Below are 14,222 nucleotides of genomic sequence, written 5' to 3'. Positions count from 1 at the left end.
TAAGAGAACTCCTATTTCTTTTATTTAAAAAATTTTGTTTAATGTTTATTTTTGAGAGAAAGAGAGAGAGAGTGTGAGACAAGAAGGGGCAGAGAGGGAGGGAGACACAGAATCCGAAGCAGGATCCAGGCTCCGAGCCGTCAGCACAGAGCCCGACGCGGGGCTCGAACTTACGAACCGTGAGATCGTGACCTGAGCTGAAGTCGGACGCTCAACTGACTGAGCCCCCCCAGGCGCCCCTTTAAATTGCATTTTAAAAACAGACATGTCTACGATATTTTCTTCTTTCACCACGGATTAAATTCCCGCATGGTAAGACTAGTCGATCCTGCTTAAGGCCCTTCATCGTGTATCGTTTATGTTAGCATTTAATGGAAGCTGCTGAAACGTTCACGAGAACGCCCACAGGGAAGTATGAATTGTGCCCAAGCCCGTACACTTTCAACGTCTTTGGTGCAAATCCCACGACGAGGCGAGAATTCAAGCCGTGTGTGTTTCTCGCAGCCGTCAGGCTCCCAGACCTGCCCGCCGGATTGGTCCTTCTGGCACATGACAACTTAATGTGTCTTTAGAAGGTGGAGAAGCTCATTGAGGCCATTACGAAAATGAGGAGGAACACAGATTTTATGAGTGTAATAAAACTACAATGATCTAGACCATAAACTAATCACCTAACACTCTACTTGTGCTACCCAAGTGTGACATTGGGAAGCCCTCATTTGGAGAGGGGCCTCCCCTCCGCGCGGCCCCCGCTCATTGGGCCGCACTCGGCACTTCCATTCAGGGGCCCGCCCGGCTCTCCGAAGACTTGCTTAAGATTAAATCCAAATGAAACTTAATTTAAACAAACAATCCCAAAGGCGCTCTTGGGGATCATATTTCTTTTTAGGTCACCGTGTGTAAGAGCAGGGAGGGGAATTTACTAAATCAAGCAAACAGGCGGCCCGCTCGGGCGCCAACATCACGAGGCCGTGGCGGCTCTGAGCCTGCCAGCTTGGGGGGCCTGCACCTGTCTGTGCGCGGGGGTCGGGCACGGCTGAGTCCAAGCGGCTCGCCCTCATCGCACGCTGCGGAAAGTTCACGTGGACTCTGCCGGGAGACAAGGCACCAGGGGAAGTTCCAGCTAACTCAGGTTCCGCTTATAAACAGGGACAGCTTCCACCATTTCCCCTCCCTTGGCCTGGTTTTCGTGGGGGCAGCGCCCAACTCCAGGGGGAGTTTCTCCTCCAGGAAGCTGCTGTCGGCTCAGGGGCCCCACCGAGTCTTGGAGGCGTCCTGAAACAGGCAGTTTGCCGAGCGAGTGAGCTGACCGGGTCAGGGCCACACGCGGTGATTTCTAGCACTCTTCTGTTAAGTGTCCAAGAACAGGACAGGCTCTAATCCACCATGACGGGGTCCTTATAAGAAGAGAGAAACTCCACGTGAGAGCAGACACAGCAGATAGCAGGGGAAGCCACGTCACGAAGGAGGCGGAGACCGAGTGACGTGGCCACAGGTCCCGGACGGCGTGGGGCCGCGAGACGCTGCAAGGAGGACGCCCCTCTCACCACTCAGCACGGCCCCAGGGCTCTCAGAGAATACACCTGTTGTCAGCCCCCCAGCTTGCGGTCATTTGTTGCCGTAGACCAGACACGGGTACGTTAGCCCCTGAACAACTGGGGGTGAGGGGCGCTGACCTCCGCGCAGTCGAAAATCCATGTTTCACTTCTGACTCCCCCAAAACTTCACTGCCGAGAGTCTCACCGATAACATAAGCGGCTGATTAACACATATTTTATATGCCATATATATTATTTGCTACGTTCTCATAATAAGCTGGAGGAAAAAAAATGCTGTTAACAAAGTCATAAGGATGAGACTACCTTTATAGCGCTGTCCTGTACTCCGCGTGGAGCGGGCCCCGGCAGCTCAGACCCGAGCCCCAGGCTCCGCTTTGTGCTTGCCGTGCGTGGCCTTCCCGGGGGTTGGGCACGCCAGCTCTAAGCTGCATATACTAACCTAGCTAGAGCATGTGCAAAGAAACCATAGCGTCCCTTCATCCGAAGTCTTTTTCGGGTACTAACCATTCAGCAAACCAAACTCTTTTGAAGCCCCGCCAAGACCTGATTAAAGGAGAGTGGCCCGCCCCAAACAGCAGACGCCCAGGCTGTGCTGTCTGCCAGGGACCCAGTTCCTCCAGACTCAACTTTCTCCTTCCTCTTCCTAGATCTCTTGTGATGTGTCCCTCTCCACCCTGTATCACCCTTATCACGAGCTCCTGTCCTTCTCCCACCAGACTGGCATCTGAGAGGAGCCTAGACGCTGGGCTGCTTGACGCCCCTACCCTCCGCAGCGGCTGGGACGGTGATGTGTTAGAGCGGATGCTTGGTGGAAAACAATACGTACGTTTAAAAGACGTCATTTGAGTATTTCTGTGAAAAGAGATAACTCAAAGAAGAATGCTGTCAAAGCCATGCCGTCCCAGGACCCGCTTAACATACAGAAGAGCTCTTTTATTTTTTATTTTTTTATAGCCCATAGACCGTTTGCACTCATGTCGGAGCAGCTGGCACAAAGTAGATGGCTCTTCCCAGAGTGGGCTCCACACCCCTGCAATCCTGACCGCGAGGTTCGTTTCGGCGGTACTTGCTTTCGTGGGTGGAACGGAGGTAATCTTAAGTCTAGCCACGAAGAAGGAGGCTGACTCACATTTTTAAATAATAAGGAGTCAGTTTTTGAGGCTTAACAGCACGTGCATTTCACTCCTTGTGAGCTCACGGACGTCAGCTCTGCTGTGGTCTCAAATAGATCAAACAAGAGAGAACCCACAAGTGTCCATAACACCTCTGGCAGAGGAGACCCCCCTGCCCAGAACACAGGCCTCAGCGACGTGGTGTTAAGCCTTCCAGTTCTGCTTCTGCCCTGCAGTCCCGGGCTCGGTGTCGAAGCGTGCACTTTGGAGACGGTGATCTGAGCAGGTGACGGGTAGTAACGTTATGTCTTCTGCACGACTCACAGCACCCCCAGCTGACCTGCTTCTTAGTAAACAAATGTGTCCGTGTGGGCTTCCCTTCGAGATAAAGCGACGGGGTAGCAGAAGGCGACGCTGCCCGCAGTGCTGGCGGTGGCCGCGGAACGCGGCAGGGGCAGGTGGGCAGGAAGCGTGCCTGGCGGCCGTGAAGGTGGGTCCTGAGCCCAAACCAGTCACGGCCTCCACAGGATCTTCTGTACACAGCAGCCCCCGCCTCGGGAATAGTTTTGCCCCGGCAAGAAAGAGCCCTCTTCAGAAGACACAGCGGCCCGTTTCGTCGTCCAGCAGATGGGACGCGGCTGGGTGTGAGCGCCTGTCATTCGGGAGTTTCCAGAGCTCCGCATGGGACGTTTTAATCCAACCTGTGAGCAGTCCCTGTGGCGGTATTCCCAACAGGGATCTGCCCGCATAGGACGTTACCGCACCTCAGGGACCTGTCACCGCTTAGGACTGTTCACAGTCCCCAGCCTGCTTCACCTTTCAGGTTAAATATGCACCTGACGTATTGTATCCTAGGTAAAAACGCCCTGCTCTGGTGGCCATTTTTCTTTTCAAGATGGGAACCTGATATCAATGCATCAGATCCACTTGTGTATCCCAGAGGAGGAGGAGGAAGGGAAGGGGGGTGAAGGCAGATGAGGAGGAGAAGGTAGACAGGAAGGAAGGAAGGAAGGAAGGAAGGAAGGAGGAAAGATAGAAGGGAGGAAGGAAGAAGGAAGAAAGAAGGAAGGAAGGAAAAGAAAGGAGGGAAGGAAGAAGGAAGGAAGGAAGGAAAAGAAAGGAGGGAAGGAAGAAGGAAGGAAGGAGACAGGAAGGGAGGGAGGAAGGAAGGGGACAAGGGAACCAGTAAGACACTTAGAAGCGCAATAGCGAGCATGTTTTCTGCTGTGATCCATGATATCAGCTGAGAAAGAAACTCAAGGTTGTGTGTTTTTCACCGAGGCCTGAATTTGAAGTTTGGCAAGAGGACACCCGCACTCTCCGTGGTAGTGCTCCCCAAGCATAACCGTGGACTCCCCTGCAGAGCAGGGCTTTCCACCCCAACTTTAAGTACGGCAGCGTGACAAAAGTTTTCTCCTATCTTTAAAAGTTTATGAGTTTAGGTGCAGGAAATTCAACAAGACTGAATATTTGAGGGGCGCCTGGGGGCTCAGTCGGTTAAGTGGCTCTCGATAGCAGCTCACGTCATGATCTCACGGTTTGTGGGATCGAGCCCCACATCAGGATCTGTGCTGACGGTGTGGAGCCCGGTTGGGATTCTCTCTGTCCCTCTCCCTCTCCCTCTCCCTCTGCCCCTCCCCTGCTCACGCTCTGTCTCTCAGAACAATGATAGGACCACCTGCCCTCTCACCCCCCCCCCCCCCCCCAGACCTGGGCCGCGAGAGCAGGGCAGACACACAGCAGACTCGGTCCTCGGCCCATCCAGCCTCTGGGCTTTGTCCGACTCTTCTTCCGGTGTTCTCGTCCTGCCCCCGCCCGCCCACGCGCACAACGAACTTGGAAGGGAGAACGTGTGCCTTCTTTGGCTCCCTTCTCGGAGCTGGCTCAGGGTTTTTTCTTGGCCACCGTAAGAACCGTGATCGAGAGACACCCAAAGATAAAAACACTATTTAAACCCAGCCCATCGCTTCTGGAAAGGAGAAGGCGTGCTTCCCCAGCTAAGACTTTACAGCAGAAAGTCTTCAGAGAGCGGACGACCCAACGGGACCGCAGGCTGTTTTTCTTGCTGAAATGGTAACGGCGAGCGTGTTGACGCTCACCGGGCACCCGCTGAACTCCCGCTGCCCCGAGCGGGTCCCGCCGGCCTCGGCTTCCCTCTGAAGGGGCTCACTTGTCAGGCAGGGCGGGCACGGCTAGAAACTCACGAGCGTCCTCTCGGCGGGGCTGCCCCGTGGTGAACGGGGAGCGAGAGCCGTCCACCTACCACGGGGACCGTCCCGACTCCTGGGGTGGGGGCGCTGCCGCGACCCGCGTCCGGGGGCTTTGCGCATGCTGGAGTACGTTCACACCGGGAAACGGTCCTCACGTGCCCGAACTCCTGGCGTACGACCACCACACCTCCCAGGCACCGCACACCGGGGGGGTGGGCACACGTGGAAGCTGCCTCGCGGACAGCACGCGGCTCTGCCAGCGTCCCCCGAAGATACGAGACGAGAGATGGCAGACAGCCGCCTCCTCCCCAGAGGACAGGGTGGCGGTGACGGGCCGCGTCGGGGCCAGCCAGAGTGGGGACGCTGCTTCGGAGAGAGAGCAGCCGCCCATGGCCAGGATGGCAAGGACTGGCCAAATTCCCCGGGGGCACCCTTCCTCCTGCTGCCCGGCCAGGCCCACGACTCCCCAGCTCACGTCTCAGAGATGTTCCTTCTCCGAGAAAGCTGCCCTGATGCTCCTTTGGAGATGGCTGGCGTGGTGGTTGCTGCCCCGGCAGGTGCAGAGCTGACTTCCCTGCAGGGAAACCCCACGCCCGGCAAGCTCTGCGACACACCTACACGTGTGTGAGGAACACCAGCTTCGCGGACTAGGCCTGGGGAAGAGCGACACAACGGCTCCAAGCAGGGTGTTTACTCTGTGAACGCGGAGTCTCCACGGTCGGACTGCTTTCTGTTCTTTTCTATTTATGGACCCGCGATGAGTAACGCCCTCCCCGCCCCTGTACCTTCTTCTTTGTAAGGAGTGTGGGTCGTAAGAAGCATCTGAATCTCACAGCTCTGGGTTAACACGTGCCCGGCCTCCGGCCGGCCGTGTGGATTTGGGGAGGTCATGCAGACCCCCTCCCTGGACATCAGCCTTCTGGTAGGATGGGGGTCACAACTTTCTCTGTGGTCAAATACACACAACACACGACGTACCTTCATAGACATTTTAGGTGCACAGTTAAGGGGCGTTAGGCACACTCACATTCCTGTGCGACCGTCACATCACCGGCCCCAGAACGGGCCATCTTCCCAAACCCAAACTGTCCCCAGCGAACTCCAACCGCCCTCACGCTGCCCTGCTGCCCACCCTCCCTGGACCTGACCCCCTCCGACCTCACATGAGGGGGACCCTAGGGGCTCAAGTTCATCCTTGGTCGATAGGGGCGTTGACTGAAGTCACATCTGAAGCACCTGCCCAGGGTCTAGCAAACAGTAAGTGCTCAATTAGTGTTATTCTCTCTTCCCGCTCCTTTCCTTACGTTAACTTGGACTTAAATGTTCCCTTTGCACACGTGTGTGTGTGTGTGTGTGTGTGTGTCTTTCTCTCAGAGCAGCCGTGTAGGCCCCGTTACACGTACGGGGACGTCCTCCCGGGTGAGGATACGCGTTCCCACCTCAGGGGCCGGACCTATGGACAACGGGCCTTCATCGCCTTCTCCTTCCCTGCCCTCCTGACCCCACGTCCCTCCCGGCACGGATCACAGACACCAGAGCAGCTGGGTGCCTGTGGGCCGTCAAAGGCTGTGCCCCCTCCAGGTGTTGGCTCCTTCCCAGACGTTAATGTAGACGCACCAGAAGCCTCCACGTTTCTGGACGTGCTGGAACTGGCTCTCGTCCCCCGATGACGACCTGCCCTTGCCCTCACTGCCCTTCCCGCCCACCCTCCTCCTCTGCCCCACCCGCCCGGCGGCCTCTCTCTGGATTCCCTCGGTGGCCGCGGGTCTGTCACAGCAGCTCGGTACCAGGTGCTCGATTAATGCTCTTTTCTTAGCCGCTGTCACGGGTGGAACAGTGTCCCCCAAAGGTCATGCACACCTGCAGCCTTTGTGAACGTGACCTTCTCTGGAAACCGGGCCTCTGCAGAGGAGGCCACACTGGTCAGAATGGACCCTGAGTCTAACGACCGTGACCTTCTAGGAGGGAAGTTTGCTCACAGAACAGACACCCCGTGGGCAGTCACCGTGCGGATGCAGGCAGAGGCGGGAGCAGTGCGTCCACAAGCCGTCCACACCGAGCGGTATGCCCACGAGCCTCCACGGCGGGAGCGGTGCGTCCACGAGCACTGCCGCGACCGGAAGCCAGCCGCGGACGCGCAAGCCCAGATTCGGACCTCTGGCCTCGGGAGCTTCTGTGCCACCTTGTTACAGCAGCCAGAGCAGCCACGGAAAAGTTGTACCGACACCCTTCCCTCTGCTGCTTCCTCAAGACCACGGCGTCGCGGTCAAGGGCATTCGGATGGGACAGAGCGAAACCGGCTTCTTCAGGACAGGATTTGTCAGCGGCTTCGACGTGCGGTTGTGGCCAACAGTCCCCGGAGGGGCGAGCCCGTCGGCCACAAAGCCTGCCTGTCCTGGGAGACCTGGTACCACTTTGAGGGACGCTGGGGTTCCCTCGGACAGAGCGATCGTGGCGGCTGCCGTGTGTCTCGGGTGGTCTCATGCTTAGTTTCCTGGCGTTACTTCACTTAGAGAAGTTTTCTTCCATCTCACGAACGTATCTCTTGGGTGTCGGGCCCCACACGCTCTCGAGAACTTAGGGGCTGCAGATACTCACGGAACGAGTCACCCCGGCGACCACAGCCTTCTGTGAGAAGCGCCACTCCCACGCCACGTGGCCGCGGGCGAAGTACGAGCCTCTGAGTCCTGCGGACCACAAAGATTATGTGCCCAAGCACGCGGCTGGTAGCACCCGGCCTGGTCCGTGGGAGGTGGCCGGTGGCCTTGAGCAATGACTCCCGCCGTGAAGTGCCACGAGCACTCGGGGGCGACTCTGTTCACAAGAGCTGTGTCGCACGTGCGAGGTAACGGCCGGGAGAAAGCCAACAGCCTGTGTCTGGGGAAAGACGCACGTTTCGGAGAACGGTTAGGGCAACGTGGAGCTTCTGCAGAGACACGGGAATTCCGTCGGCAGTCTCGGAACCTTCCAGGTCCTTTTCTCCGGAGCGGAAGAAGCCGGGGACCCCACGCAGCGGAACAGCACCGGGCGGGTTCTCCTTGGAGCGTCAGCCACGCCGGAAGAGCAGAGCCGGGACCCACGGGCTCACGCGGCCCCCGTGGCCCCGGCGCCAAGTTCCTGCCTGAGCGCTTGTGCCGGGACCGGGCGGCCCGCGGGCACCGAGCTCCCCGTGCAGGGAGGCACCCCGCTCAGGCTGCGTGACCGCTGTCGGGGTGACGTGGAGAAATCCAGCATCTCGTGGCTGGTGGGACCGGTTCCTCGGCCCCCTCCCAATGCTGCAGTTCGAGGGCTCTGTGCCGTGGTTATAAGTTTGGGCGCCATGACTCTGAGGTCCGGTGTGTTTTATTTTTTCCAGTGGCGTGAAGGTCGCCAGGGAGGGGCCGTGTAGACGTGCTCCAATCTGGGTTTCCGCTTGCTGGGGCGGGGAGGCCGTGGTACCCGTGCAGCGACACGCTCACAGGGCAGGGGGTGCCGGCCGGCCCCCTGCGGGCCCTGGACCCGTCCCGACTTTGCAGAAAGCCGCTGCCGAGACGGGTCCCTCTTTCGGGTGGAGAGGCCGGAGAGGGCTGACGGGCAAGTCGGGGCAGGAGCCTCCGAGGAGCAGAGGACATGTGCGGCACGGGTCAGCTGAGTGACCCTTAGCCCGGTGACGCGTTTGCCCTCAGGAGCTGCTGTCACCACCGGGATCCGAAACAGCCCAGTCTTCGCGCGTCGCCATGCTGCTGTGGGGGGGACGGGCTTGCCGCCCTGGGCCTACGAGCCGCTGCGTCCACGTACGTGTCACAGTGCTGGTGGAACCGCCCTCCTGACCGCGTCCTCCGCCGGACGGGAGCCCTGCGGCCCGGCCGGTGCCCGGGGAGGACGCCTGCTCTCGGGTCCTGCTCTCGCTGGCTCCGGCTCTCAGTGGTTCTCAGCGCCTGGGCCTGGCTGGGTGTCAGGATCGTGCAGAAGGACACAGACCAGCCTGGCCTTTCGAATGCATTAGAGGGAGAGAAACTATGATTTGAACACCATTTTCTACCCTCATCAGAGGAGAACAATAGAAGAAGACACATTGAACACTTTGTAACAATTTAAATGCTTACTAATTCCATTTCTTCATGTTTCATAAGATACAACTGTACGGGGGTTAAAGTAAGAGTCTTTAAAGCATTCAGTCCCTCAAAGGGAATTTTGTATCCTCAAGTTTTAAAAAAAGAAGACTAATAATAAAACATTAAAAGACTCATTTAAATTCTGAAAGCAGGTAACACTTGATGAATGCCTCTGAACACGTTTAAATGTGCTTCGTGGGATCCAGGGCATTGCGCACCATCGACATGTAAGATCTGGTTTTCAGAAGGAAGTCTTAATTAAACGAGACTCACCTGCCAGAAGTCGGCCACGGTGGCGGGCAGGGGTCCCTGGGTGGCGATGTAGGCAGGGTTCCTGGGGTCATGGTCCATCTGCAGAGATAGGATTACAGTAACAAAGGTTAGCTACCAAGCTAGCAAAAAACCCAGGAAGTAAGGCACCGGCTACGGAGGAGGTGAAGGCGGCCCGTCCCGCGCCCGGTGTCGCATCGACACACGGCGTGTGCGGAGGCGAGAGAAGCAGGCTGGTCTTCCTTGGGTCCCCCGGGACGCCCCAGCGCTTGGAGTTTAGGGGGAGCCCTTGCGGCCCGTGCTCGGAGCCTGGGGATGGTGTGGGGATGCCTTCCGTACGCCTGATACGCAGGTAATGGGAGAGCGGCACGAGCCCGAACGAGGACGGCGGATCAGAGAGCCCAGAGGCCAGCGGTCGGCGCACAGCGTGGGGTGTCACCACCGCAGCGTCTCCACGGATGCCACCGTGGCAGAGCAGCTCAGCCACGTGTTGCCCGAGCGGCCTCCACCCCGGCCGCCTGCCAGTGGGAGCAGTCTGCACACCCACCGTAGGCCACGTGCAGGGCTCACAGCATGCCCTCTGTGAGAGCCACAGGTGCGGGGCTGGGAGTGGGGAGGCCCAGGCTCTGGGTGGGCGGGGAGCCCACCCCGGGTCCGGCAAGAACTGACGAACAGGCGCACCTTGCCCCCCAGGAAGAGTCGGCTCCTCTGGTGGGGAGCTCATTTTTGTGGCCCCGAAAGGGCTCCGGCACACCGAGTTGTCCGGGGGGGGGTCTGCGAGCACCGCGTGCAGACCCGCCCCGGGACACGCGGCCCAGCCTTCCAGCCGCTCATTTCCGATTCTATTCCTACTGTGCCCGGCAAGGGGCTGAAAACAAACAAACAGCAGAATGCGGTCGTGGGTCTTCTGGCCGGCGGATTCGTCCGAGAGCAGCCTGCTGGCCTCAACAGAGGGAGTCTGGCTCAAAGTACCTTAATTACAACATTTAATTCAAAGACTGAGCTGAAGAAAAGAAGGGGCAAAGGGTCGAGGAACAAAGCCTGGCGGAGGGCTGCTGTGCGGACGGCCCTTTCCCCTTGGGGTCGCGCCCGGCCCCAGAGCACGGGGGCATCAGCGTCGTGTCCCCAAGGACGGCCCTGCCCGCCATGCGCTCCAGAAGGAACCTGGGAGACCCCCCTCCCCCCCGAGGCCCGGACGGGCCTCGTGCTGGCAGTTCACCTCCAGACGCGCTCAGTGCCTGATTCTTTCCCATCAGGCACTAGAGTTTACTCTTGTGATGCCAGGGTTTGATCACGGATTTGAAATTCTCTGCAGTCGAAGACAGTTATTAAGGATACGTTTCCCAATACGGCGAGAAAGGAGGAAGTTTCAACCACACGTCATCTATGGCAACACGCGAGGACGTCAGCGTGAAGGCCAGAGCCACCTTGAGACACGGCCCTGTGCCGGGCTCGGAGAGCAGCCCGCGGGAGGCGCGGTCCCTGGAACCCTGGTCCGGGGAATCCGCGCCTCCAGCCCTTCAGGGATGACGGCCGTCGGCATGAGAGCGCTCACGCGCACCAAATAATTACGCGCGCGTGGAAGGGGGGGGCGTGGGTCATTCCCGTGTGACAACAGTGGGACGCTGGCTGGGGTTGGGGAGCAGGAAAGTCTTTCTCTGCCTCCAGTTGAGTGATTCCCAGTCACAGCCGGACCTTGTTTTCAAATTCGCCACGACACACACAATACAGGTAAATTACGTTACTCTCTCCGCAAGCCCCAATGCAAACGTTTCAGTAGAAAAGCTTAGCAGAAATAAGGAGTTTTGATTTTTTCAAAATATACACTTGTGGGGGTGACAGCTATTTACAAAAACCCCATCCCTTCCCAGCAAACGATTCTGCAAGAAAAGTAAAACCCACCTCCTTTTCAAATGCGCTTTTTTGCCCACAGCAATTTAGAGAGCGTCTCGTTTAAAAATTGTTACTATGTTCAAACTAGCGGCTTAGCTGCTTTCAAACTGAGAGATTTGTGACGAGGAGTAAAAACCTGAGCAGGGCTTCAGCAGCGTAAATGAGGCATCCTACCGCGGCAGGGCTCCGTGGTCCACCCCGCCGCTCAGGCGCCCGGACGAGGGACGACGCGGCTCGGGCCGCGGAGGCGGTCACGTGGCTGCCACTCGGGAGGCAGTAAATAGCATAATGATCCCAGAGCGGCGACATGTGTCATCAGCGCAACAATGACTCAAAGACAATTACAGTGACTTCATCCCGTGCACATTCTGTTGAACGGAAAATGTTTCTGGGCAGAAGCACGTCGCGCATGTTGTGTGCGTGGCAAATACCAGGTGACAGAAAGCCTGATGGTCGTGGGCGGTCTTTGAGGAATGCAAAGCAAATATTTCACCAAGTGAACAGAAGCTTTAGATTTAAGATTTCCAAGGCAGGTTAAGTGTGAGCAGAGGCAATCAAGTAAGTTTCTACTAACGCTGCCTTTTCCATCAGGAACTCAGGCCGCGACCCCAACACGTGGACGTGGATGCGGACGCGTGTCTTCCGCTACCGTTCCCAGCGCGCGAGTGAACGTGGTGCCTGCTGCTTCCTAGGGTCTGTGCTGTGTCTCCTCCCCATCCTCTCTCGTTATCCTCCTTTCCTTTGTCGTGTACTGTTTCCTTGTACATCTGTGATGTTCACCAACACGAGCTCCGGGACCGTGGAGAGTCAGCTCCCGTCTCTTGGCCTCCGTCCCGGCGTCTGGGACCAGATGTGCTGCACCAGGGCCTCCACGTGCCCGTTCCTTCCGGGATTCCACGTGCGTGCCTGTGTGGGTATCCTGGCGGCCACCTGAGACTATCAGCGAGAGCCTGTGCGTGTATGCCCCACGCCCCCGGGTGGCCTTCTCCTTCATGGACCGCCTGACAGAAGCATCCAATCAAACGTGACTTAACGCCGAGTGACTGCATGTTAAGTGAGGGCCACAGGGTGCCAGGTCCCAAGTATAATCAACAGCACGATTTTGCTTTTCCTGTCTGTTTTTTTCCCCAGAGAGAGGAAAACCGTTTGTTTGTGCTGAATCCCTTATCCACGTGGCTGGCTGATTCTTACGAAGACACCAAAGGAGGCGGGGAGCCGGAAGGGTGTATCGCTATGAATTTCTATATGCACAGGTACGATGTACCAGAAAACACACCTCGCCACTTGCCAGAAGCCGCGGGATGGCAGTTTTTAACTAGGTGTGAGTCGTTTTCAAAACTCTAACGTGCATTAAAAACTCAGCAATAATTCCTCCAGTAGTGCCAGCAGAACAGATTGTTAAACCCAAGCATTCAGCCTGTCAAGACCAGGGGCCCACGTCCTGAAGCCTCCAAGAGCACCGCGGAAGAAACCGGCCGTCTGCACGCCGATGTGTCTTTTGGGGGGGGGGGTGCCAGCCCTGCTCATGCGCCCACGGGGCCTTGCCTTCACCCTGACCCCACGACCCGGGAGGGGTGCGGGGCCGCGCCTCTACTCTGAGATCTCGGAGAGTACGCATGCGTGTTTTCTTTCTGAATGCCTACCCACCTGCCCCTGCGTCTGTTCTGACACTTCGAGCAAACTTCACAGAACGTTTTCTTAGAAACAAGCAGATATCAAACCTGGGTTTTTGAGCCACTTTTCCCGACACTAAGTGTTCATGGGAGAATTTACCGAGAAACGGTAGCTTCGGAAATCGATGTGAGGGAGGCTGACTTAGGAGCTGAAGTTACTTTCATATTTTATTTGTCTGAGTTGAGATTTAAGTAAGCTATAGGCTACAACAGACACACATGGATGTTTGCTCATGGGTATTTTCTGAGAACCAGACAGCTGGCTCCCACATTTGGCCGATTTCTTATGACATTCAGGACATCTGACCAGCCCTCCTTTCCCGAGGCGTCCGTGCGTACCTGTATTCGTTCCGTGCCTTCTGAATTAAAACTTGAACAGGTTTTTTCTCCTCGATAAAGAGTGGAATGAAAGCAAGTTTAGCTTCAAGTTTGGGGAATCGCAGACCCGTTCCCGTAAAGAAGTTTGCGTGCAGTTTCGAGCAAATGGGCGTTACTGCCCCGAGTCAGTCCGCGTCCCAGGCGCAGCCATGCTGCGCTCTCAGGCGGGGCTGGTGGGCGTCCCTCCGCCGCGCTGAGCAGGAGAACAGGGTTCCCGTTTACTTTCCTGACCTCTGATCTCAAAGCGAAGACTGCACGTTATTTACGAGCCGAGGACTTCCCTGGCATTTGACGAGGCCAAGTACAGACGTGACAGATGCAGTTCTGCTACTTGTCTTCCGCACGGCCAGGGTCTTCTGGGGCTGGGACCGGTAGCTTTGCGTCCAACCGCCGCTCGGAAGCTCATTGTCACCGTCCTCCGGCTACCTCAGGAAGAAGAGGTTCCGTGCTTCTTTCTTAGAGCCCGAGTTAAAAAAAGAGAAAGAATTGTGGCACGAGATAAAAGGGAAACATAAACGAGGCCTTAAATCCCTCTCTCTCGGGCGTCGCCTTCGGACCAGGCCCCTGCCCAGTAGGCCCGGGGAGGCCGGAACGTGGGAGTACTGCTGCAGGTGTCCAGGGGGTAGCGGGTTCCCGCAACCCGCTTCGGCTTCAAGTACGACACATCGGGAAGCTGGAACCCGTGGAAGTGGGGGGAGCTGGGCACGCCCCAACTCTGGACTCGCGTCGTTCAGACCTGAAAAGAATTGCGTTATTTCTCTTCCTGGCCCCGATGGGGCTCTGGCCTGATTTCAGAATCCGAAACGACACAAAAGCACCGCGCACGGCACAGGGCACTTACTGAGAGAGACCGAATGGCTCTGAATGAGAACCTTCGGGACACGGAGGGAACCGACCCTTGAGGCCCACCTGTGCCGAAGTAACGAGGCTCCTTCCTAAAAATAACTGCAGGAGCTGAGGTCTGGGCTCAGGGGGTGTAGACAGAGCAGCAGACCGGCTCTTAACCCACTTCCTCGCGGCAAGCATGTAACGC

General features: G+C 57.4%; 1 protein-coding gene across 6 annotated transcripts in view; it reads right to left on the bottom strand.

Moving 5' to 3' along the window:
- Window positions 1-14,222, bottom strand: part of PTPRN2 (protein tyrosine phosphatase receptor type N2) — a 799,963-nt gene that overhangs the window by 26,530 nt on the left and 759,211 nt on the right. For all 6 annotated transcript variants that reach the window (XM_053217793.1, XM_053217794.1, XM_053217795.1 and 3 more), the window contains one exon: window positions 9,249-9,326. In XM_053217793.1, the coding sequence (XP_053073768.1) occupies window positions 9,249-9,326 (78 nt within the window). The remainder of the gene's footprint in view (window positions 1-9,248; window positions 9,327-14,222) is intronic.

The sequence above is a fragment of the Acinonyx jubatus genome, chromosome A2, assembly GCF_027475565.1.
Source record: "Acinonyx jubatus isolate Ajub_Pintada_27869175 chromosome A2, VMU_Ajub_asm_v1.0, whole genome shotgun sequence".
Taxonomy (NCBI): domain Eukaryota; kingdom Metazoa; phylum Chordata; class Mammalia; order Carnivora; family Felidae; genus Acinonyx; species Acinonyx jubatus.
Note: the sequence above shows the minus strand (reverse complement) of the source record. Positions and strands in the feature narration are given on the sequence as shown.